The sequence below is a fragment of the Phyllostomus discolor genome, chromosome 3, assembly GCF_004126475.2.
Source record: "Phyllostomus discolor isolate MPI-MPIP mPhyDis1 chromosome 3, mPhyDis1.pri.v3, whole genome shotgun sequence".
Classification (NCBI taxonomy): domain Eukaryota; kingdom Metazoa; phylum Chordata; class Mammalia; order Chiroptera; family Phyllostomidae; genus Phyllostomus; species Phyllostomus discolor.
The window spans coordinates 182,597,532-182,624,004 of NC_040905.2; the positions used below are offsets into that span (position 1 = coordinate 182,597,532).

The window sequence follows — 26,473 nt, forward strand, 5'->3', positions numbered from 1 at the left end:
TAGGTCCAGGAAAGAAACTGATTCTATGGAGATTATCCTCAGAGCCCAGCTATGACTAACATGACATAAGGGAGGAATTCTGGAGGAAGACCTCCATTCCATAAGTTGCACAGCTTAACTTTTAATTTCATAAACATTTATTGCCATTGACTTTTTAAAAAATGTTTATAAGAGCTTAATTCAGCCAGACTTCCAGTCAAGATGGAGGCACAGGTAAACATGCTTTGCCTCCTCACACATCTACAGCAAAAATTACAACTAGACTATAAAACAAGCATCACCCAGATTCATCCAAAAATCGAACTGTATGGAAGTACAGCAACCAAGTATTTAAAGAAGCCACATTTATCCAGACAGGTAGGAGAGGCGGAGAAATATAGAGAGGCATGGAGAGATGGAGAGGCATAGAGAGACATGGAGAGGCAGGGACATGTAATGGGCAGTCCTACATTCATGTGCAGTGGATAAAAATTGGGAGGGATACCTCTGGAGCAAGGGATCCTAGCTCCAGGCCAGACCACATAGCCCAGAGTTTCAGCACCAGGAAGATAAGTCCCCATAACTTATGGCTGTAAAAACCAGTGGGGTTTGGGGCAGTGGAAGAAACTGCAGGATTCTCTGGAGACTCCTCTTAAAGTGCCCACAGTGTTCTTAGGGCTTATGCACACCCACTCCCCCTGGGACTCAGCACAAGGGCAACAGCTTGAGGGGCGCTAGAGGCATACAGAGAGAAATTGAAGTGACTGGCAACAGGGCAAGTGCTAGGAGACAGCTTCTTCCTGGGCAAACTCCAGAGGTCAGGCAGCAGCATTGCCCCCTCTCCAACCCCTCTCCCCCTCCAAAGAGCCATAGAGCCACAGAGCAGTGACAAAGGTTGCCCTGCCCTGGAGATGACCTAAGGCTACACCCCATCCAACTTACAGGTGTGCATTTCTACAACAGGCCACACTACTAAGATAGGGAGTCAAAGCAGCTCTACCTAATACGCAGAAATAAATACTGGGAGGCTGCCAAATTGAAAAGACAGAGAAATATGAAAGAACAGAAACAAAACTCCAGAAAAAAGAACTAAATGAAATGGAGATGAGCAACCTATTAGATGCAGAGTTCAAATCACTGGTTATCAGGATGCTCAAAGAACTCATTAGGTACTACAACAGCATAAAAAAGACCCAGGCAGAAGTGCAGATTACATTAAGTGAAATAAAGAAAAATCTAGAGGGAACCAACAGTGGGGGGATGAAGCTGAGAATGAAATCAATTCGCAACATAAGGAAGAAATAAGCATTCAAGCAGAACAGCAAGAAGAAACAAGAATTCAAAAAAAAACTAGGATAGATTATGCAACCTCTGGGACATCTCCAAAGTACAACATCTGAATCATAGAGCTGGCAGAAAGAGAAAAGGAAGAGCAAAAAATTAAAATTTTATTTGAAAAGATAATGAAAGAAAACTTCCCTAACTTGGTGAAAGAAATAGACATACAAGTCCAGAAAGCACAGAGAGTCACAAACAAGCTGGACCCAAAAAGGACCACACTAAGACACATCATAATTAAAACACCAACAGTTAAAGATAGAGAATCTTAAAAGCAGCAAGAGAAAAACAGAGTTGCCTATGAAGAAGTTCCCATAAGACTATCAGCTGATTTCTCAAAAGAAGCTTTGCAGGCTAGAAGGGACTGGCAAGAAGTCTTCCAAGTGATGAAAAGCAAGGACCTACAACCTAGATTACTCTATCTAGGAATGCTATTATTTAGAATTAAAGGGCAGATAAAATGCTTCCCAGACAAGGTAAAGCTAAAGGACTTCATCATCGCCAAGCCATTATTACATGAAATGTTAAAGGGACTTATCTAAGAAAAAGAAGAAGATTAAAATTATAAATATTAAAAATGGCAACAAACTCACAACTATCAACAACTGAATCTAAAAAACAAACTAAGCAAACAACCGGAACAGAGGTGTAGATAGATACACTTCACTTCCTCACATAACCAAAAGAAGGAAAACAACCAATTTAAAAACAAAAATAACCAGATCTTCTAGAAAATCAAACTGTATGGAAGTCCAACAACCAAGGAGTTAAAGAACCATTCATTCACACTGGTAAGAGGTATGGAGACAGGATGCCGGGGCGGAGAGGACACAAGGTGAGGCAGTGGCTGATAGACCAGGTGATTCCACATTTGCTGTGGATTGCGTGTGGGAAGAGACACAGACCACATAACCCAGGGTTGCAGAGCAGGAAACCAAAGCCTCAAAACCTCTGGCTGTAAAAACCTGTGGGGGCTATGGCAGCAAGAGAAATTCTCATCTCACAGGAGGGGTCCGTGGGATCCTAGAACGTACACAAGACCACTCTCCCAGGAATCAGCACCAGGCCAGCACCTAAAAGGGCACAAACAATCCGCTTCTGGGAAGTGAGGGAAATGACTGAAAGTGGGGCAAGAGCAAGTGGTATTGTTCCCTCTCTCACCCCTCCCCCACATACTGTGGTACAACACAGCCAAGTGCATTGCCCTGCCCTGGTGAATACATAAGGCTCTGCCCCTTACAATGTAACAGATGTGCCAAGGCAAAGAAATATGGCCCAAATGAAAAAAAGATCAAAACTCCAGAAAAATAATTAAACAATGAGGAGATAGTGAACCTATCAGATGCAGAGTTCAAAACACTGGTTATCAGGATGCTCACAGCTTTGACTGAGTACAAATGCAAAATAAAGGAAGAAGTGGAAGCTATACAAATTAAATACAGAAAAATATACAGGGAACCAAGAGTGAAGAGAAGGAAAGCTGGACAAAATCAAAGATTTGGAACAAAAGGAAGAAATAAACATTCAACTGGAACAGAATGAAGAAAGAAGAATTCAAAGAAATGAGGAGAAGCTTAGGAACCTCTAGCACAACTTTAAACGTTCCAGCATTGAATCTTAGGGGTGCAAGAAGGAGAAGAGGAAGAGCAAGAAATTGAAAACTTATTTGAAAAAATAATGAATGAAAACTTCCCCGATCTGGTGAAGGAACTAGACATGTAAATCCAGGAAGTTCAGAGAATCCCAAAGAAGTTGGATCCAAGAAGAAATACGCCAAGACACATCACAATTAACTTACCCAAGATTAAAGATAAGGAGAGAATCTTAAAAGCAGCAAGAGAAAAGGAGACAGTTACCTACAAAGGAGTTCCCACAAGACTGATTTCCATATCAGCTGATTTCTCAAAAGAAACCTTGCAGGAAAGGAGGGGCTGGAAAGAAGTATTCAAAGTCATGAAAGGCAAGAACCTACATCCAAGATGACTCTAGCCAGAAAAGCTATCATTTAGAATGGGAGGCCAGATAAAGTGCTTCCCAGATAAGGCCAAGTTAAAGGAGTTCATCATCACCAAGCCCTTATTATATGAAATACTAAAGGGACTTATCTAAGAAAAGAAGATGACAAAAATATGAACAGTGAAATGACAAGAAACTCACAACTATCAACAATTAACCTAAAAAAAAAAAAACCTAAGCAAATGACTAGAACAGGAACAGAATCACAGAAATGGAGATCACATGGAGGGTTACCAGTGGGGAGGGGAAGTGGAGGGGTAGGGAAAAGGTACAGGGAATAAGAAGTGTAATTAGTAGGTAGAAAATAGACAGGGGGAGGTTAAGAATAGTATAGGAAATGGAGAAGCCAAAGAATGTATATGTACATATGATCCATGGACATGAACTAAGGGCGAAAATGCTGGAGAGAGGGGGGTGCCAGGTGGAGGAGGATATAGGGGAGAAAAAAATGAGACAATTGTAATAGCATAATCAATAAGACATACTTTTTAAAAATGTTTATTTTTGCCCTGGCTGGTGTAGCTCAGTGGATTGAGTGCAGGCTGTGAACCAAAGGGTCACTGGTTCAATTCCTAGGCAGGACACATGCCTGGGTTGTGGGCCAGGTCCCCAGTAGGGGGCACACAAGAAGCAACCACACATTGATGTTTCTCTCCCTCTTTCTCCTTCCTTTCCCCTCTCTCTAAAAAATAAATAAATAAAATCTTTAAAAATATGTTTATTTTAGCCAAACTGATGACACTGTTAGGGAGCAAGATTTTAAACACTCTTGCTGCTACTGACTTTTGATATACGTTAGTACTATCTTTTTTCTCTAATATTTTCTTTGTTCAGGAAATTGGAATGAAATATACAGGTTTGTTTCTTTGTTTTTTCACTTATTACAATGACATAAAATTTAATGGTAAGTAGTATGGTACACTACATGTATATGATCATATATACTAAGTAACTTGAGATTTGAAACGATACAATATTTAGTTAAATGAACACAAACATAAGTTTCAAAATAAAACCCAAAGAATCTAGGATCAGTATCTCCTATAAAGTTCTCTTTTCTTCTCTCTACAAAAGAAAGGAAAAAAAGATGGGGGGGGACCATTCTATCAGTTTTATATTATAGCATTGATAGGTAAGGACTTTGATCTATGAGAGCAAAGGTCCAAAGTTCAAACAGCTGAGAAAGTGTTACGGAAACTATGGGTATTCAATAAGTATTGATCAATGGTAATAACAAAGAAATAAGGTTATTGTGTTTTGGGATAATGGAAAATACAAAAGATAAGATGATGCCTCCTTGAGGGAATTATTGTGGCAGAAACATCATTAAGGCAATCTTGGGTAGATGGTGATTGGATAGGGCTATTACTATGGCTGTAAGTAGCTATTACAACTAATTGTTCATTTGGACCATCTTCAAAATAAATATCTCCCACCTAGACCTAATAGACTGTGCATTGATCAGCAATCGATAAGGCTGTTAAAGTGATTGGGTTAGTTACACAGTGGCTTAGTAATTTAGTGCCCATAGAAAAGACTGAGTGTATTATTTTGAATGATACTTTTAAACCCAATTTTGGTAACCAAAGAAAAAGAACAATGCAAGTGTAAAAGGGGGAAATGTTAAAATGACTTCAGTGTTAAAAGATTTGTTCCAGTACAGTAAGATCTTAGCTGGCCAAGGTGAAATGCTAGCATACCAGATTACTCACTGCTGTGTTTTCTCTCTACCAATCACTGGATTTTGAAGAGAGACAGAGAGAGAGAGAGAAGGAGGAGGAGGAGGAGGAAACGGAAGAGGAGGAGACAATAAATATAAGATGAATGTTCTAGGGAGGCAAATTCAGAGGAAGAGAAACTCTTTATTCCCAAATCTTAACTTCTGGTGGATTATACCCTGGCTTTAGATTATTCACAATTGCTTCATAATTTTAGGAGTACCTAAGTTACAGTATCTTCCATATATGTGTTTTGCTGCTTCCCTACAAGACTGAAAAGTTACCAGTTTAGCGTAAGTTCCTTTCAATACCAAACCCTTTCTCCTTGAACTCTTCATGACCATTCTGGCAGGGAGTGAACACTTTTTATGTGTCTGAGCAACTAGTGTTTTATTTAAATGCTTGTATGTTAGTTGTAAAGTTGTATCCCTGGATTGTATTCACCCACTGCAATCTACCCTGTACAAAGTGGCTTGCTCAAAGAGCCCAATTTCCACCAAATTAAGTCTAAACTCAAAGACAGCTGAGAGTCAAAATAAGCAGTTGGCTGGCAATCTGGAGCCTTGTTGCTCAAAAATATATCCTGCATTACTAAACTAAAGACTCACACTCAACAGAGTGAGAAGTTCACACAGTGAGAGACAGGTGAGAATTAAGAATGTATGATCGATCATCTTATAGTCACTTTGGAGCATATGCTTGGTGACAAGTACTGCCTATCACCAATTCATTATTTAAATTCCTTTTATCCCCTCATTCCCTTTCTTTTGGCTAAATAACTATAATTAAATTCACATAAAGCATGTTAAGTGTATGTATCGTACAGCCCTATTGCATTAGCACAGAGAAGTTACGTTTTTGTATCTCCCATTTTTATTAAAAAAAAAAAAATAAAGCCCTAGGGTATCAATGATTTAATGCAATTTACATCAGAGATGACCAACATCCAACCAAGAAACTGGAATTTAGAATTTGTATGTTGCCAAACAAAAAGCAAAGCTTAGACATATTTAACATTAATTCCAAATACAAAAGAAAAGCATCATACCTGCAGAATATATTGTGTGAGGTCAACCGCTTCTTTCTTCTCGTGAACAAGTAGAGTTTCTTTGTCTTCTACTGTAACAATATTAATTTCTCCACGACGTACTTCCCTCATGCCCAGAGGGCGCTTTCGAACACAAACTCTGATTTTCTCCATCTCAGTCCAAGGATTCTCTTTCTCTGAAGTGTTCTGTCTGATACAGTATGTTAATAAGTAGGCCTTTATTTTTAAATAATAGAATAAGGCTACTTTAGAGATCAAAGTATCAGTACATTTTGTTATAAATTAGGTGAAGTATACATACAATGTTGCATATTAAATTTTTGACACTAAGAAAGTTATTAGCTAAATCCTACTGATTACTTCTATCTCTGTCCCTACCTACTCCATTCCCCAAAAAATTCCTAGCCCTGACTGGTGTGACTTAGTGGATTGAGTGCCGGCCTATGAATCAAAGGGTCACCATTAGATTACCAGTCGAGGGCACATGCCTGGGTTGAGGCCAGTCCCCAGCAGGGGGGTGCACAAGAGGCAACCACACACTGATGTTTCTCTCCCTTTCTTTCTCCCTCCCTTCCCCTCTCTAAAAATAAATTAATTAATTTTAAAAAATTCCTGACCAAAAAAAAAAATCACCCCCAAACCCTAAGAGTTTGCTTTAGCTCTAAAACATGTGTTTGGCTTCCAGATGTGGTCTTCAAAAAGGTTTCTAATGATGTATGATGGATGCTCTTTCTTTACATCTCCAAAACTCAGGCTAATCAATCTTCAAAATCTAATACAATATGCTGCACTAACCCCTCTGAGGCCTTTACAAGATCCAAACCCTTGTTTCATTTCAATTATTCTTGTACATTACTATTTTTTAAATATTTTTACATTTTTATTTATTGATTTTAGAGAGAGAGAAACATCGATTTGTTTTCTACTTATTCAGACATTAACTGGTTGATTCTTGTATGTACCCTGACCAGGGATCCATCCCTCAACCTTGGCTTATTAGGATGATACTCTAATCAACTGAGCTACCCAGCCAGGGCTAGGTTTCTTGATCACTCAATGTAATTTCTTTTTTTATCCTATCTGAATTTACTAAATACCTTGAAGTATGTGATAGGTTTCGATGTATTTTTCCCCTGTTATTCCCAGATATATTCTGCCTTTGTCTTATTCTCATACTTCCTTTGTTGCTCAACCCAATAGGTATTTATTTGTTAGAACACAATCTTACATTTCTTCTTCCTAAAACAATTTTATGACTGGTTCTATCCACCACTAACTAATTCATCCTCCTATTCAGATGTGTTTCTTCTCTGGCTCATCAATCTTAACATTCAGAATATTTGAGGTAAATAATTCTTGGGTTAGGGATACAAAATTCATCAGGTTTACTTGCTGATCCTAATGGTGGTATGTATGAATACCATATATCTAAAAAAACTGACTACTTACCTATAAACTTTTAAGCTAGGTAACAAGAAAATAGAATTCTTGAAAGTAGGAGTTTTACAAGAATCAATGCCTTTGGTGTATATACTAAGAATGTCTTAGCAAGACAAATTAATTATTCTCTTCCTTTATACTCTTTTACACTTTAGAATTTGATTAATAGCCCCTAAAAAGCCTTTTTATAGTATATTTTGTTTATTATTTTTTAAATTAAATTTATTGTGGTGACATTGGTTAATAAGATCATATAGGTTTCAAGTATACATTTCTATGATACATAGTCTGTACACTGCATGGTGTGTCCACCAAATAGTCAAATTATCTTCTGTCACCATATATTTTAAATAGGATATTTCACTATTATAATTGTTTCATATCAATTTCAATTTTATAAGCTCTATAGCTGGCTAGAAAATTACTTTTTGACAGGATCTAAATTAGTAAAAAGTGGCAAATAAATTTCTAACATAATGCATAAATGATACTCAAGGCTTTTAAAGCATATTTTATTTTCTAACCAACATATAGCAGATTTTTTAAAGCATACCATTTTTAGGTTAAGTGTGGCAAAATCTTGGCAACCATTTAAAGTGGATTATAGGCCTTAGCTGGTGTGGCTTAGTGGATTGAGTGCTGGCCTGCAATCCAAAGGGTTGCCACGCTGGTTTGATTCACAGTCTAGGGCACATGCCTAGGTTATAGGCCAGGTCCCCAGTGGGGGGCATGCGAAAGGCAACCACACATTGATGTTTCTCTCCATCTCTTTCTCCCTCCCTCCCTCTCTCTAAAAATAAATAAATAAAATATTAAAAAAAATAAAAGTGGATGATGGGCATATGGGGGTTCACTGTTCTCTCTTTTTTTTGCTTATGTTTGTTTTTTACAAGAAAAATAAAAAAATTTTTACTGAATTTATTGGGGTGACATTGGTGAAAAAGCAAAATTTTAATACATCGTTTTAACGAGGGCTTTGTGTCAAAGTCTCTTGTTGTTGCTGAGTATTAATAACTTGTATAAAGCTAATCAAAGGGGACAGAAAATGGTCTTTTCAAAATGGACCAGGGACTTTAGGATGGGTCATATAAAAAAGGACTAGTTTTCAAGTTCAGGGGCAAAAAGAAATGAACATTGTTCTAAAAGGCTCTGGTTTTAATGTCCAATCTTCCCTAGAAGAAATAAACTGTATCTGTCTGACATGCAAAGAATTAAGACAACTGGAGTTAGGTCTGTCTATTTGAAGTATTAAGTCAAGGCAACCAGTTCTCTAAATGCCTAAAATTCTGAGGCCAGCAATTTATTTTGAGTGTATCTGAGCTGAAGCATCCAAAGAGATGCTCTTTGGATAGGATGACTCCCTAATAGCAAGCCTTAAATTGGTGGAGGAGTTTCTCAGCATTCTGAAACCTTGACTCCCACTTAGGGTATGAGTGAGAAAGCAATATTGAGAATTATTAGGGAAAAGTGTGCTTTCTTATCTCTATTTCTCTAATACAGATAGCCCCCAACTTAAATAATTCAACTTATAATTTTGCGGCTTTATGATGGTGTGAAAGAGATACACATTCAGTAGAAACCACACTTCAGATTTTTAATTTTGTTCTTTTCCCAGACTAGTGATTTGTGGTAAGATACTCATGATGCTGGACAATGGCAGTGAGCTGCAGCTCCCATTTAGGCAAGAGATTAGGAGGGTGAACAACCGATATTCTCTAGCAGCAATTTTCAACCAGTGTGCCACAAGAATTTTTAAAACTAGAAATACCTGACTAGTTAGGGGCCCTAGCCTCTTTTCCCTTAGACTGTCAAGTAAAAAAATGACAATAGCCAACACAACAACAACCTTCTGATGTCAATGCCCTGTCTTGAACCATAAATATATAGGTTATATAATAGAATTGCATTTTATTGGTTACATCACATAATAAGGTTGTGTCTGATTGGTTAATTCTTTGTACCAGGAATCTTTATACACAAGTATAGGCCCCTGATTTTTTAAAAAGTCACTGGAGCAAAAAGGATAGGTAATTTACTAATTACTATTATCATCAATCAAAATCATACCTATTTTTTATATCAGATCAGCAAAAATGTATTTTTTGGTGTGCCGCAGATTTTTAGTCATTAGTTTATGTGTGCCGTGAGACAAAAAGGGTCAAAAATCACTGCTCTACACTGTACTGCATTGCCAGTTTCTTTTGTTTTATGGTCTGTGTGGTTTTTTGGGTGGGGTCTGTGTGAGCATTAAGGTAGGCTAGGCTAAGCTATGATGTAAGCTAGATGTATTAAATGCATTTTCAACTTACAATATTTTTAACTTACAATGGATGGGACATAATCCCACTGTAAGTCTAGGAGCATCTGTATCATAAACAATGGTAAGGTAATGATATAAAAAATGAGAAAGTTCAATTGAACAGCTTTTGCTCTGGGTTTGTCACGTGTCAACCTCTATAAATGTACTTATCTCACCATATGGTTGTTAGTCTGTCTTCCCACTTACGCTGTCCCCTAAGAGACTAAGAGTCTCCAGATAGCCTAACCTTTATACTATCCAGAATCAAGTCTAGCGGAAGTGGTATTTAATGTTTGCCAAATAAATGAAATAGCAATATGTAAACTAAAATATCCACTCTATCCAAATAAATAATGCAAAATGGTATCTTTATTCTTTTTATAAATAATCCCAATTTAGATATTTTAATTAAAAAACTTTTTTATCTTCACCTGATTTTTTTCATTGCTTTTTAGAGAGTGGGGGAACAGGGGCAGAGAGAGAGAGAGAGAGAGAGAGAGAGAGAGAAAGAGCACGAGAGAGAGAGTGGGCGCGCGCAATATCGAGTGGTTAACTTCTGGTATGAGCCCGAATGGGGGATGGAACTCCCAACCTGGGTATGTGCCTTGACTGAGAATCCAACTCTAGACCTTTTGCTCTAAGGGACAATGCTCCAACCAACTGAGCCACACCAGCCAGGACCCAATTTAGATTTTTATGTGTTGTTCAACAAAAGACTGTAATAGTCAAGAAAATGTATGTTCTTTCACCAATAGTACAGCAATAACCCTGGCTTTGATGATCATGAGACCGTCTAGTACTTTCACAATTGAAAGAAGAAAACAGTACTATATGTTCTATGCTCTGCTAAACCACCCCAAAAGTTTTAGAAGTGCCATAAAAATTCACTTGTGTATTTCAAATTACTGAAGTACGTCTGTCTTCAAAGCTGGGTAGTCTATTTTTTGGGGTGGAGGGGGACTAGAGAACTGGTTGGTTATCAGATCCTTTGAAACCTTAGCCAATATAAGACCAGATGTAAATACCGTGCTTTAAGGTATGGATAATAGCTTTTAAAAGGAGAGAGAAAAGAAAATGTGATTTAAGAAAGTATTTTGTTTCTCTGTAACTCACCATCTAAAACTTTTAAACAAAACAAGCAATACATGCTATTTTAAAATTTTTCTTCTATTATAACAATATTAGTATTAAGAATTACTTGATACTTCACTCCTTAGGGACCTTATTTAAAGTTCTAACTTGAAAATAACTTATTATCACCCTTACTCTCAAACCCTAAACTCTATCAATAGTGTCTTACTCTTCGCAATCACCAAAATCATCCTCTTCTAGGGCTGGCTAGAATTGTAGAAGGCACTCAAAATCAGGACATTTCAATATGTGCAGGTAAACTAACTTCTCCAAAGACCTACTTAATTCAACTACATGCTCTTTGTTTTTAACTAAGCTTTATATCTCCTGGTTGGTTTAAGTAAATTCAACACCCCAAAAAATATCCTGTGGGTTGTATAATTTTTTCCCCCACTGCATAAGGCTAGTTAACTTTTTAACCTTCATGGATGCACTAGATGTATCATGTTATACTACAATAAATAGAAATAGTTCTGCTATCAGAATAACAGTGGGTCCTGACAAGTAGCAGCTGCTTGATATACATGAACAGTATCATCTTTGTCCCATCTGGAAAGTCCCAATTCTGCGTTAATTTTCCCTTATCAAGGTATTTCTATTATCAATGCAGAAGCTGCTCACCATCATTTTCTGTAAATGAGGAGTAGGTTGCACTCCTCTGGTCATGAAGAGGCCTGCCCTTGCCTAAGTCCACCCTCCCTTCAAACATAAATAAATAAATAACTAGATAAATAAATAAGTAAATAAGGAAAGAAAAAAAGAAAAGGAAGGAAGGAAAAATAAATTATTACCTGATACCAGAATGAGGGATTCCATAGTTATATCCTGAAACATAAGAGACTCTTTGAATAATGGGAATATCACAATCCCCCAGTACTGGAGAAAAGCGATTTGATGAAAACAGTGAAGTGTTAGTTTCTGTTTGCCCATAGGAATCAGTAGCCATGGCACTCAGAATTCTTGTTTTTGTTTGGTACTGGGAATCATCTGGTAGCATGTGCTCCAGCACTTTGAGGTAATTAGATTTCTGTTCATTTGCAGGAAAATCTGATAAATTGCATATTTCAAACCCATAGTTGCTGGTAGTTCTATCTTTGCTGTCAGCAGGAGAATCAAAGTGCAATTGTCTGCGAGGTCCAGATCTGGGTTCCCGAGGCTTGCTGTACAGGCTGCTTGTCTGAAGAGGATGCGCTGGGCTACTGACTGCTTTATCTTCTTCTTGCATAATCTTAATGATTTTGATAAGTTGGAAGAGACGTTTGCGGTCGTTCATGTTATGGACTCCCAATTTGGAGTAGTCCTTCATTGTAACTTTTGCTAATTCATCTATTTTCTGAAGGCCAATAGCAGTAAAATGAGGATAATACTGTGCAAGTTCAGCTTCACAAAGACATTCATACAACCAGGATGTCATTTTTGTGAACAGGTTCTATAAACTCTGAAGAAAAAAAAAGTCACTCATTTAAAATACAGTAATGTATAATACAATTATTCTTTCAAAAATGAAAATCACAAAGCATGCAGAAAAATCCATTCTAGCATACCAAGTTTTCAATAAATATATTTTTCTTCTGATGTGATTAAACAGCATAGTTTAATCACATATATAAAGATACTTACTATGCATTTGTAGTAACAGATATAGTTTATTCATCTGCTTAATAAAAAGAGACTTTCAATTGTATATATACATAGCTACAGGCCACACACATTTAACACAAGTCACTTACTTATTTCTAGGGAGTTCTTTCCAAAGTTGCACTGTCTACTTAACACATGCCACAAACTACTGAGACATTGCTCCCAACCACTGATTGTAGCAGGACTAATTTTAGATGTTCAAGTTAATGTCAAGGCATGTTGCACAACTGTTTCCATGATTAATGAACAAAGGCTAAGAACTCTTTTAGAATGGAAAGCAGAATTAAATAGTAAACCACAAAGGATTAAAAACTAATATAAGTCTGAGAAAATCACATTTGTATCTGCTGAGTACTGGTAAAAGCTAGACATCATTAATTTGGAATCTACTGATGCACAATTTCAAATTATTCTACAAGGTAGATGGTTATAGCTGTCCACCTGTACAGAATATGAATAAAAGAGTTTACCTAGGAAATTAATACTATGGTCAAGATTTTAAATGACTGCACATTAAAATGTTTAATATGCCAAGATATCTAATGAAATACTAACAAGTGATGGGGTGATAACATATAATTTTGGTCTATTATTAAAGTCAGGACCCTGAAGAGTTCTCCATTCTACTGTTAAGTTCAAGTTCATGAGAATATTCAAAAGTCAGCCAGACACATTTTCTTTTTTAAAAGTTTATAATTCAGTTTCCAAAATTTCATTAGTTCTTGGTAAAGCTTTTCTGTTTTTCATTTTAATTTACATTTTGTTTTCATTCTAGGAGAAACAGAAGTCAGGGGTACGTTATAATGATGATTAAAGGACCGTGCATAATTAACTTCAAAGGATATGCTACTTAGGCTAAAGAAAAGGCCAAAGGAGCTAGCTAAGCAACACATCCTAAACTCATCCTGCCCTTTTTCTTTTGTGGCAGGCTGGGGAAAAAAAGCCACAAATTCTTTGCGGGTCCTTCTATCAAGAGAAGAAATCTATTTCTCCTTCCACTGCTGGCCTTGTGACTTGTTTTGGCCAAGAGAATATGGTAGAAACAACACTGTGTGACCTTCACGCCTAAGCCTCAAGAGTCCTTGCAGCTTCTGCTCTCTTGGAACACTTCTGCTGCCCAGCCTGCAAGCCATCATCAGAGCAAGATGTGAGAGAAAAGACATTTCCAGGGGTATCAAACTCACTTTCACGGGGGCGGGCGGGGAGGGGTACATCAGCCTTGAGGTTGCCTTCAAAGGGCTGAATGTAATTTCAACTCCTTAACAGTTAAGAAGTAGTTACATTTATACAGTCCTAAAATTATTTCAGCCCTTTGAAGGCAACTGGGAGGGTGATGTAGCCCCCAGTGAAAATGAGTTTGACATCCCTGTTTTAGACTAGTTAGCCCATGCAGTGCGACCAGATGACTGCAGGCACATGAGTGACCCCAGATGAGACCAGAATTATGTAAGCAAATAAAACAGTAATTGTTTTAATCCACTAAGCTTTGGTTTACACAGTAGTAGATAACTGCAATACCCCTTCTATGAGTTTTTTAAAAATATTACCTGTATTTATTTATTTTTAAAGAGAGGGAAAGGGAAGGAGAAAGAGAGGGAGAGAAACACTGACATAAGAAACATTAATCAGTTGCCTCTCATCTCCACCCTGACCGGGACCAAACCTGCAACCCAGGCACGTGCCCTGACCTGGAGTCAAACCAGCAGGTAACCTTTTGCTTTGCAGGAGGATGCCCAACCAACTGAGCCACACCAGTCAGGGCCTATGACTTTTTAAATATTGTATCTTTGCCAGAAGTGTTTCCAACTCCCTCTGCCTACTAAAATGAGTTATGCTCATCCTTTCAAGATAGCTCAATAGATACCCCTCACCCGCATAAAACCTTCTTTCATCTCTCAGCGTCTTCTACAATTTTATTGCCAAACACCTTAATGTAGTAGTTAAACCAGGCTGCCAAACCCTTTACTACTGTTTCTTCCACCTGAAATACCTGTCTTGCCCAGGAAACACTCTTATTTATATTTTTCTTCAGTAAGGTACGCCTTAGCTAGGGATAACTGGTATTTCTTCCATACTTCAGTAATAATAATAGTTAGTACATACTGAGCATTAATTGCCTGCTAGGCACTGTTCTAAGTACTTTATTTGTTAACCTTCAAACAATCCTATGAAGTAGACACATGTGTGACCTTTAGGAAGTTACTTATTTAATGGCTCTGAAACTCATTTTTCTCAACTATAAATGGGAATGTAACAGTCCCCACAATTCCTAGGATTAGTACTCAATGAGGAAACACTTTTACAAGTCTCAGCACAGTGCACAGCGCATGCTTAGTGCCCAATACTTGTTGGTAGTAATTACTACTGTGATTGTTAACAGTATTATTATCATCTTCACCACCTAGCTCAGAACCTAAAATAGAAAACATCTTTAGTGTTTCTGTTTTAAGTTATTTCTAAGTAGTTATATTCCCCACCTGTCTCAGTCTAATCCAGGAGAATGGGTTAAGTGGTATGAAGTCTTCTTACTTTCCACAGGCTGTACAAGATCCTGTATTTCAGCCCTGGCTGGCGTAGCTCAGTGGATTGAGCACAGGCTGCGAACCAAAGTGTCGCAGGTTCCATTCCCAGTCAGGGTACATGCCTGGGTTGCAGGTCATGACCCCCAGCAACCGCACATTGATGTTTCTCTCTCTCTTTCTCCCTCCCTTCCCTCTCTAAAAAATAAATAAATAAAAATCTTAAAAAAATAAAAGATCTGTATTTCACACATCCATTTCCTTGGTGACATACCAAACATTTCCCAATCTAATTCTGATAATCATGGCTTCTATTGCATCTCTTAATAAGTACTTGCAAGACTAATATATTCATATTGCATTACTTAGATATCCTCTAATATGGGGTGGGGGAAAAGGCCAGAGATAGCAGTAATCTGGACATAAAGATTCAAAGTATCCAATGGCTTGCTTCTTCATAAATTGGCAGCATGGTGCCTTTCTGAGCCCTGTAGTTAACCTATGCTCTTTTGTTTTAAAATTAGATAGGCTTCTTTGTACCACATTCCATTTTGCAAAGGTCCAACCCCTCATAGATACTTGAGCCCCATCCCAGATCCATAGAAAGAAAAACCTCCCAGGTTTTTGTGGATACAGACATAAGAATACTGAAAAAGTTCTCCAGGTTATTATGAATGTATTATACTGATCTAGATCTATCGAAATTACAAATGCAAATATACTAATCCAGCAATTTCACTTCTAGGAACTTAGCCTACAGATATTGTATACAAGTGCAAAATGACATGGATATAAAATTATTTATTGCAGCACTTTATGACTAGCAAGAAATGGAATAGAGACTGATTAAATAAATTATGGTAATCCATTAAATGGAATACTATGAAGCAATTACAAAGAATAAGTAAACACTCAATATTTTATTGAACAAAAAGAAAGCTCTCCAATATATTAAGTGACTAAAACAAGTTAACAGTTTGTATAGTAAAGGTACCATTTGTTAAAGAAAAAGAGATCATCTATTTATAATAGATCTACATATTTGCTTATCAGGCAGAATATATCTTTGACAGGATGTAAAAAAAAGTAATAATATTGGTCTAGGAGAAGAGGAACCAGTTGGTGGAGGTCAAGCATGAGAAGAAGACTATCATATACCAATAAATGTTGGTGGTTATTATTACCTTTCCTATTGTTATTTCTAGTTCACTGCTATCTCCATCACCCAGAGCAGGACCTAGAACAGCTGTTTTTTTAAATATTCAAATTATGTGACTATATTACTTACTTAAAAAATATATTTCTAATTTTATCTACCTCCTGATCTCCCAACCTCCCCAAATGACCTGATACAATTTCTTGTTACTAGTTTGATGTTTTCCCCCAGCTTTCTTTTCTTTAATGCATTTTTAAAAATTATATATAACACTGTACTGATAATGATACTGCAGTTTACACTTTAACATAGGCACTTTCACATACTTTTTGTTATAGCCATTAAAAACAATCCACACTCATAAATAATGTTTGCTGAATAAATGAATTACCCCAGGGAGATGAGATTTCTCTCTCCAAACTCCTATAGTGTTTGGATGGTAAAAGTGATAGGGCATTTATTACAGACTCATCTACTTTTTAAATATATTGCCCACCTTGTTCCAGACATGATGTAAGGTAGCTCTGCCTTATACTGTAATGCCAACTTTTAAACAGAAAAACAATGTGATCCCACTCAGCCTAGTACTGTACTAGATAGATGTGCAACAAATATTTGTTGAATGAACAAAATCTGCTTAGGACATAGGACAAAATGTTCCACCATTTCTACTTTTTACCCAAGGCAAGTAATGATTAGAAGAGCCCATGAAGCCTGCTTCCATGGCTATGGAGCCATTTTCTCTGTTTCCTAATTCTCTACAAGTCCCATAACCCAAAGTAAAGAAGACAACTAGGATTCTTACAACCTAGGAGAGCCTAATACATACAATGTCTTTACCAACATCACCTGGAACACTGCATATAGTTAAAAAAAAAAACCATTTTATATAGCAAGGCTAATCCTATTATTTCAGCAAATAGTCCAGTCATACTACTTTGATGATCTCATTAAACTAAAATTTATTGAGTTCTATTTTATGGCAAGCCTTATGCTTAGGTGCTTTAAATAAGCTATTTAATCTGGTTAAACCAGAATTCCATTTAAAAATCCTACAGGAGTGAACCCTAAAGTAAAGATAGTGTTTATTTATTGGTTGTCATTAAAGATTGATAATTTCAATGTAAATTACTCTTTTTTTATTTTTAAAAACTTTTTAAAAAGATTTTATTTATTTATTTTTAGAGAGGGAAGGGAGGGAGAAAGAGAGAGAGAGAGAAACATCAATGTGTGGTTGCTGGGGTTCATGGCCTGCAACCCAGGCATGTACCCTGACTGGGAATTGAACCTGTGACATTTTGGTTCGCAGCCCATGCTCAATCCACTGAGCTATGCCAGCCAGGGTGTAAATTATTCTTTTTTAAAGATTTTATTTATTTATTTTTAGAGAGAGGGGAAAAGAGAAAGAGAGGGAGGGAAACATCAATGTGTGGTTGCCACACACATGCCCCCTACTGGGACCTGGCCAGCAACCCAGGAATGTGCTCTGACTGGGAATCGAACCGGCAACCCCTTGCTTTGCAGTCCAGTGCTCAGTCCACTGAGCCACACCAGCCAGAGGTAAATTACTCTTTAAAATCTTAAAATTAATTTTTTATTGGGCTTATTTTTCAGTGGGTAGAAGAGGATGGGAGCAAAGGATCATCTTGATGCCTGATTAGATAACTAGAGAAGAGAATAAACAAGTCCAAGGCTGGTGGTCTGTTAAAAGGATAACCTAGAGCAGGGGTCCCCAAACCCTGGGCCATGAGCCTGTATTGATGTGTGACATGTTAGGAACCAGGCCACACAGCAGGAGGCAAACAGCAGGCGAATAAGTGAACCTTCATCTGTATTTACAGCAGCTCACATCACTGCCTGAACTCTGCCTCCTGTCAGATGAACTGTGGCATTAGATTCTCATAGGTGTGCAAACACTACTGTGAACCGCACATGCAAGGGATCTAGGCTGCATGCTCAAGAGAATCGAATGCTGATGATCTGAGGTGGAGCTCAAGCAGTGATGCTAGTGCTGGGGAGCCGCTCCAAATACAGATTATCATTAGCAGAGAGGATTGACTGCACGAAGACCATAACAAAATTGCTTGCCGAGGCATATCAAAACCCTACCAGTGAGTGGAAAAGTGACAATTAAGCTGCATCTGGTAGCAGGCTATAAAGCCATCTCCCCTTCCCCAGTCTGTGGAAAAACTATCTTCCACAAAACAGGTCCCTTGTGCCAAAATGGTTGGGGACCACTGCCCTAGACTGTAAATTATAGCAGTTGCCCAGACAAAGGTCATAATCTACAAGTAGCAATAGGTCTCCCTTGGGAAGGGTAGGGAGAAAAAAAAACTACATAAAACTAAAATTTTTCTCTTTATACAAATATATTTAAGTATATTTAGATTCAAGTTTCCAAAATATCACTGAAACGAACTTTATTTGACTCTACCCCAGGATTTTTGCTTTAGATCTCCTTAGGCAGGCTTGTCAGGATAATGACCCTTCTCCATACATCTACCCATAAATGCATACTTTTACTTTAATTCAATGTTTTATTTGTAGCTATGTGTTTTATTGTGGGGGAGGCCTTCATCCTTCTTAGAAACAGGTTAGCTATAGTAATAAAATACTGACATGTCAAGTTTATTAGTGGATAGAAGGTAACTAATACTAAAGCACTGGGGCACACATCATAGACATTCAATAAATATAGACCCTTAAAACTACCACTGGCACCAAATACATTCTTATTCTGTAGGGAGGAAGACAGAAGAGAATAGACAGCAAAACATTCGCATGGTTTCTTTTTTTCTATTTTAAGGTGTCAAATAACATTTTTATTTAAAACATGTCATTAGACTACCAAAGAGTTTGTTTAGTAATAACTAGTACAGAAAATTACTAGATTAGAGGCAAAATCCAGGATTCAGTTGGGGCACATGCAAGAAGCAAACAATTGGTGTTTCTCTCTCACATCAATATTTCTCTCCCTCTTTCTTGCTCCCTTCCCATGTCTCTAAAAAATAAATAAAATCTTTAAAATAGATCCCAAAATCATCCCATCTCTAAATTAATTTTTTAAATTATGGGTGAATGGAATTAATAGCCTTTTAGGTTCTACTGATATCAAGATTTGGGATAGTGTTCATCACATGTCCTCCAGTCCTTGGAAGTGATTCTAGAATGAAAGGATTCCCAGACTAGCGCTTAAAAACTATGATTTTGCAGCCTCTCGAAAGAAGTCGAGTGAAAAGACTGAAAGGGAACTTTCCAGAGAAGAGTAATCACACCTTCTGCCCTCAGAGATGGTAGTGTTGGAGAAAATGTGTAGTAGGTCTACAGAAGGACATTTTAGTGTATCTCTCACTGTTCTGTCTTAGAAATGAAAAATAACTTGTTTTTTTCAGTTTCAAGATGTATTTTTTCAACAGTGATTCCATTTTATTATTACTTACATTTAATCTTTATTGTATTTTTTCCATTACCATTTAGTGCCCTTATACCCCCCTCCATCCAGCAATCACCACACTGTTGTCCATGTCCATGAGTCCTTTCACTTTTTCACTCCATTTCCTCTGCCCCCTAACACCCCAGTAGCTGTCACCTGCTCTCCATCTATGAGTCTGTTCCCCATTTTCCTTGCTAGTTCAGGTTATTTATTAGATTCCACAAATGAGTGGAATCATATGACACTTGTTTTTTTCTAACTGGCTTATTTCACTTAGTATAATGTTTTCCAGGTCCATCTATACTGTCACAAAGGATAAAATTTTCTTCTTTGTTATGGCCGAGTAGGATTCCATTGTGTAAATGCTCCATTGTTGTTTTATCCACTTATTTACTGATGGACACTTGGGCTGCTTCCATATCTTGGCAATTGTAAATAATGCTGCAATGAACATAGGAGTGCTTATACTCTTTTGAATTAGTGTTTTGGGTTCTTTCAGATATATTCCCAGAAGTGGGATGGCTGGGTCAAAAGGCAGATGCATTTTTAATTTTTTTAGGTATCTCCATGCTGCTTTCCACAGTGGCTGCACCAATCGGCATTACCATCAGTGCACGGGGTTCCCCTTTTCCACATCCTCACTGGCATTTGTTGTTTGTTGATTTATTGAGGATAGCCATTTTGATAGATGTGAGATGATATCTCGTGATTTTAATTTGCATTTCTCTTATGATTAGTGATGTTGAGCATATATTCATATGTCTATTAGCACCTGTATGTTCTCTTTGGAGAAGTGTCTATTCAGGTCTTTTGCCCATTTTTTAATTAGGTTATTTGTTTTTTTTGGTGCTGAGTTTTTTAAATGTTTAAAAAATATTTTATTTATTTATTTTTAGAGAGAGGGGAAGGGGGGAGGAAAGTCAGAGAAACATTGATGTGAGAGAAATACATCAAGATACATCAATTGGTTGGCTCTTGCATGCCCCCAACCAGTAACCTGGCCCAATACCCAGGCATGTGCCCTTGACTGGGAATCGAACCAGTAACCTTTCAGTTCAAAGGCCAGAGTTCAATCCACTGAGCCACACCAGCCAGGGAGGTGTTGAGTTTTGTAAGTACTTTATAAATTTTGGATATTAACCTCTTATCAGATATATCAGTGAATATGATCTCCCATTCTGTGGGTTGTCTTTTTATTTTCTTGATAATTTCCTTTGCTGTGCAAAAACCTTTTAGTTCAATGAAGTCTCATTTGTTACTTTTTTCTTTTGTTTCCTTTTTCTTTTGTTTCCCTTGCCTGGGGAGATGTAGCCAATAAAAATTTCTATAGGCAATGCCCAAGATTTTGCTGCCTATGTCTTCTTCTAGGATTTTTATGACTCTAGGTCTAACATTTAAGTCTTTGCTCCATTTTCAATTTATTCTTCTGTGTAGGGTGAGAAGTTCTAGTTTCATTTTTCTGTACGTATCTGTCCAATTTTCCCAACATCATTTATTGAATAAACTATCTTCAGCCCATTGTATGTCCTTGCTTCCTCTGTCAAATATTAATTGACTATAAAGGTATGGGCTTATTTCTGGGCTCTCTATTCTGTTCCATTGATCAATGTGTTTGTTTTTATGCCAAGTACCATGCTGCTTTGATTATATGGCCTTATGGTATAGTTTGACACTAGGTAGCATGGTTCCTTTAACTTTGTTCTTTTTCCGTATTTCTGTTGCTATGCAGGTCCTTTTGTGGTTCCATATACATTTTTGAAACATTTGTTCTAGTTCTGTGAAATATGTCATTGGAATCTTGGAAGGACTTGCTCTGAATCTACAGATTGCGGGTACTATGGACATTTTAATGATGTTAATCCTTCCTATCCATGAACATGGTATGTGCTTCCACTTATTTGTATCTTCTTCAATTTATTTCCTTAATGTCTTATAATTTTTCATGTACAGGTCTTTTACGTTCTTGGTCAGATTTATTCCTGTTTTGTTTTGTTTTTTTAAGCAATTGTGAATGGGATTGTTGTCTTAATTTCCCTTTCTGTTAGTTTGTTATTCTCATATAAAAATGCAACTGATTTCTGGATATTAACTTTGTGTCCTGCTACTTTGCTGAATTCATTTATCAGTTCTAGTAGTTTCTTGGAATCTTTGAGGTTCTCTATGTACAGTAACATGTCATCCATATATAAAGACAGTTTTACTTCTTCTTTTCTAATTTGGATGCCTTTTATTTCTTCTTGTCTGATTGCTATGGCTATGACTTCCAGTACTATGTTGAATAAGAGAGGTGAAAGCAGACATCCCTGTCTTGTTCCTGATCTTAAGGGGAATGCTAGTATTTTTGCCCATTGAGTATGGTGCTGGCAGTGGGTTTGTCATAATGGCCTTTATTATGTATAGGTATGTTCCCTCTATTGCCACTTTGCTGAGCATTTTTTATCATTAATGGGTGCTGGATTTTATCAAATGCTTTTTCTGCACCTATTGATATGATCGTGTGATTTTTATCCTTCACTTGGTTTATGGGGTGAATCACATTTATTGATTTGCATATATTGTACCAACCTTGCATTCCCAGAATAAATCCCATTTGATAATAGTGTATGATCTTTGCTGCATTCCTGTATTCAGTTTGCTAGTATTTTGTTGAGGATTTTAGCATCTACGTTCATCAAGGATATTGGCCCAGAATTTTCTCTCACTATAGTGCCTTTATCTGCTTTTGGAATTAGGATAATGCTGGCCTTATATTCATTTTTAAATGGATATTTTCTCATATAACTACAATGCCATTATTATACCTAATCAAATAAAAAATAATTTTTGGTATCTTATACTCAGTCCATAATCTAATCACCACAATTATCTCAAAATGTCTTTAAATTTTTTTTTAAAAAATATCTACCTTGAAATATATATTTTTAAAATATATTTGCATAGCCCTGGCTGGTGTGGCTCAGTGGATTGAATGCTGGCCTATGAACCAAAGGTCACCATTTCGATTACCAGTCAGGGCACATGCCTGGGTTCCAGGCCAAGTCTCCAGTTGGGGGCATGCTGTTTCTCTTCCTCTCTTTCTCCACCCACCCCCAAAATAAATAAAATCTTTTAAAAATAAAATAAAATAAAGTATATTTGCATAAAAAGCTTTTGTTCAAATCAGAATCCAGACAAGGTACACATTTGATTCTTATGTCTCTTAAGTCTTTTTTACTTTTTAAAAAAAGTACCTGGGGTTTGGTTGGTTTTGTTTGTTTGTTTGTTTGTTTGTTTGCTTTCTATTCAATTGACTTGTTGTAGAAATCAAATATGTTCCAAGTATGGGACATACTTATACTAAAAAAAAAAATCACTCACTATTAACTGGAAATTCAAATTTAACTAAGTGTCTTGTTTTGTTTTGGCTTAATATGGTAACCCCATATAAGAATCAAGTTCCACATTTTAGGTAAAAAATACTTCATAGGTGCTACCATGTGCTTCATACTACATCACATCAAAATATAACACAAATGTCTGCAAACTGCAGCCTGGTTCCTTCATTGTAAAGTTTTTCCATTAACCAGCCAGTTTACTGATTTCATCCACTGACAATAGCTACCTGCCTCAATTATTTTCTTAAGAGGTTGCAAAATGGTGATTTTTCTGAATCTATCATTCTTTGTGGAATTTATCTGAAAACAACTTTCTGTCAAAAACTAAGGCCAAGAGTTAGCCAAGAGTAGTTTATAGCCAAGAGTAGAGTTTATATATGAAGGAAGACATAAGGTATTATTTCCTTTTAATCTCCATTTTCAAAGTAGTAGTGCCATAGTTATTTTTGATGGTATGCAATAAGTTCTTTTGGGGGGGGGGCTTGGTGGGGGATTAAAATTCAATATTAATTCATGGGTTTTTAATATATTTCATGTATTCCAATTAATTGTTTCAAGTCTTTGACACCTTCACCTTGTACTTTCCTGGACAAAACCTAAAATTGGCTTTCCTCTAATAAACCAGAAGTAGCCACTCATAGTCCCACATCCAGCTAAAAGTTATGCATTCCCAGCAAGAAAGGATAAAGAAAGCAGAGAGGGCTTGTGCATTAGGGAAAGAGGAAAAGAATGAGCATAACACTGGCCCTTCTCTTCCCTTTGTAGATCAGGAACAGCTCTTTACAGCCACAAGTAGCTTATTAATACAGAAAGGTCACTCACTACTCCTTTCATATTTGACTTACTGAATAGTCTTTCTCTAGGTCAATTTTCAACTTCAGTGTCAACTCCAAACAATTAGTTGTGGCTTCTGGAAGGCCTTATTATTATTATTTTTAAAAGATTATATTTGTTTATTTTTAGAGGGGAAGGAAAGGAAAGGGGGAGAGAAACATCAATGTGTGGTTGCTTCTCACCCCCCACCCCACTAGAGACCCGGCCTGCAACCCAGGTATGTCCCCCAGCCAGGCATCGAACCAGCAACCCTTTGGTTCACAGGCCTTTGCCCAATCCACTGAACTACACCAGCCAGGGCTGGAACAACTTACTAAGAAGGACTTTGGCCCTCGCCGGTGTGGCTCAGTTGGTTGGTACACTGTCCCTTAACTGAAAGGCTGCAGGATCAATTCTGGTCAGGGCACATACCTAGGTTGTAGGTTTGTTACCTGGTCTGGGGGGCGTACAATCCTCAGCCAGGGTGCATATGATCCCTGGTCCGGGCACATACAGATCCCCAGTTTCAGCATGTATGGAAGGCAGCTGATGGATGTTTCTCTCTCACATCAATGTTTCTCTCCCTTCCTCCTTCTAAAAGCAATAAAAAAATCTCCTTAGGTGAGGAGTAAAAAAAGAAAGAAAGAAAACTTTGGGGCATTTACAACAATTAATAGAATACAGAATGAGAATCCACGGGCTGGAGGGTGTCAAGTGATTTCCATTTTACTTCTTGTGCCCCTTCTTAAATTTGAAGAATTTACCATTGATACTTTTGTCACACAGTGACTATAAGGATGTAAATGGAGTTCCTCAACGTAAAGGTGATAGGATATAATAAACACTAAGAAGCAGAAAAGTCAAACAAATGGAATAAAAGGCCAAAATTTATAATAAATTAAATATTTCAAATATTTTAAGAAATGTGACTGATCTCAAATGTCTTCTACCACTACTAGTTCATAAAGATTCAGAGAAAAATGAAAAATGGGTAAAGGAAGAAGAGTTAGATGACAAGGTTGATGATTGTTGGCTTGCTTTACTTAAGCATTCCTACCCTCTTAGCTCTAACTTTACCGGGTAATTAAGAGGAGAGAGGGCAAATATACAGCCTACAAATACATATCTGTGCTGCCTTTTCCCTCTCCCACACCCATAATAAATAATCCAAACCTACTTCAATGTTCTTTCTTATTAAGCTCTGAAACAGCCTTAGAATCCTCCTTTTTGGGTGCATATACATAATATTGTACAATTTCATAAGTTTTGACAGCTATGTATACCTGTAAAATTGCCACCGCAATTAAAACACAGAATATCATTCTCAAAAGATTCCTCATGCCTCTTTACATCCATCCTCCCTACTGCCCCTGGACCTAAGCAACCACTGACCTGTTTTCTGTCATTATATTAGTTTGCACTTTCTAAAAGTTTAATATAAGTAAGTTATACCATATATTCACTTTTGTATCTGGCTTTTTCCAGCTAGCATAATGATTTGAGACTTATCCATAATGCACGTATCACACACACACATACACACACACCCATTTTACTTAGGAAGTGAAAAATCAAAATGAAGCAGTGAGTTGCCCAAGATAACACAGCTCTCAAGTGATATTTCTAAGATTAGAACTTAGGTCTTCTCATGGCTAGTCCCGTGTGTTTTTCCCTACTCCATGCTGCCTCTTTCAGAAGTAGCTGCAAAGAGATTCCAATAGCCAGCCCCGCTAACAGGCCTGCTATCTACCCATCTCGGCAGACTGGCTGCCTCCTGCAGATCTGTGTAGCAGCATGGAATGTCACAGCTGCCACCACCAGGAAAATGCCCTGCAAATCAGCAAAATCCAATAGAAGACAGATGGGCAGGTTTTTACATGTAAGGGCCCACTCACAATGAATGCCACAAGTATGCAGAGTTCTCCTTTCTGACAAACCCACAGACTGTTAGGTCTCAGCTGTTGGGGTAACAATCAGAAATAGTCTTGGAAGAAATCCAATTGGCAGAAATTCAAATTTTCTTATCCTGGTGACCAAGAAAATAACTGGAAGGAGAACATATGAAACTTTATACACAATTAAGGAAGTTTATTCACATTTCAGGATGTGGAAGAGATCCAACTATTTAACATGTTCCCTCAAACTCTCAATTTATCTACCTAACTATGTAACTCTATGCACTAAAACTGCCTGAAACTGAACTTAGAATCAGATAACTCTCAGTCATTTAGCTGTGTAACCTTGGGCAAAAATCACTTACTTTCTCTAAATTTCGGTTTCCTTCTCAAAGGATGCAGTAAGATATTTACATAAAACAAATTTGAAAACTATAAAGTAATCCAAAAGGATGGGGCGATGCTCTCTTATTCAGCACTGGATCACTGTGCTTGGCATGTAGGAGTGTTGACTCATTAGAAACAAATATATGTGCCATGTGAGTGACTTTTAAAACTATTAACAGATGGTTTATATTACAGTAAATCCACACTTAACATCGTTGATAGGTGCTATAACTAAGTGAAATGACGTATAACAAAACCAATTTTACTATAGGCTAATGAATAAAAA

General features: G+C 37.2%; 1 protein-coding gene across 1 annotated transcript in view; it reads right to left on the reverse strand.

Annotated features, from left to right (window-relative positions):
- KIF24 (kinesin family member 24) overlaps nucleotides 1-26,473 on the reverse strand; it is an 81,206-nt gene that overhangs the window by 38,868 nt on the left and 15,865 nt on the right. Inside the window, exons 2-3 of the mRNA XM_028530309.2 lie at nucleotides 11,761-12,407; nucleotides 6,100-6,289 (exon numbers count right to left, since the gene is read on the reverse strand). Coding sequence (XP_028386110.1) covers nucleotides 6,100-6,289; nucleotides 11,761-12,383 — 813 coding nt within the window. The 5' untranslated portion in view covers nucleotides 12,384-12,407. The remainder of the gene's footprint in view (nucleotides 1-6,099; nucleotides 6,290-11,760; nucleotides 12,408-26,473) is intronic.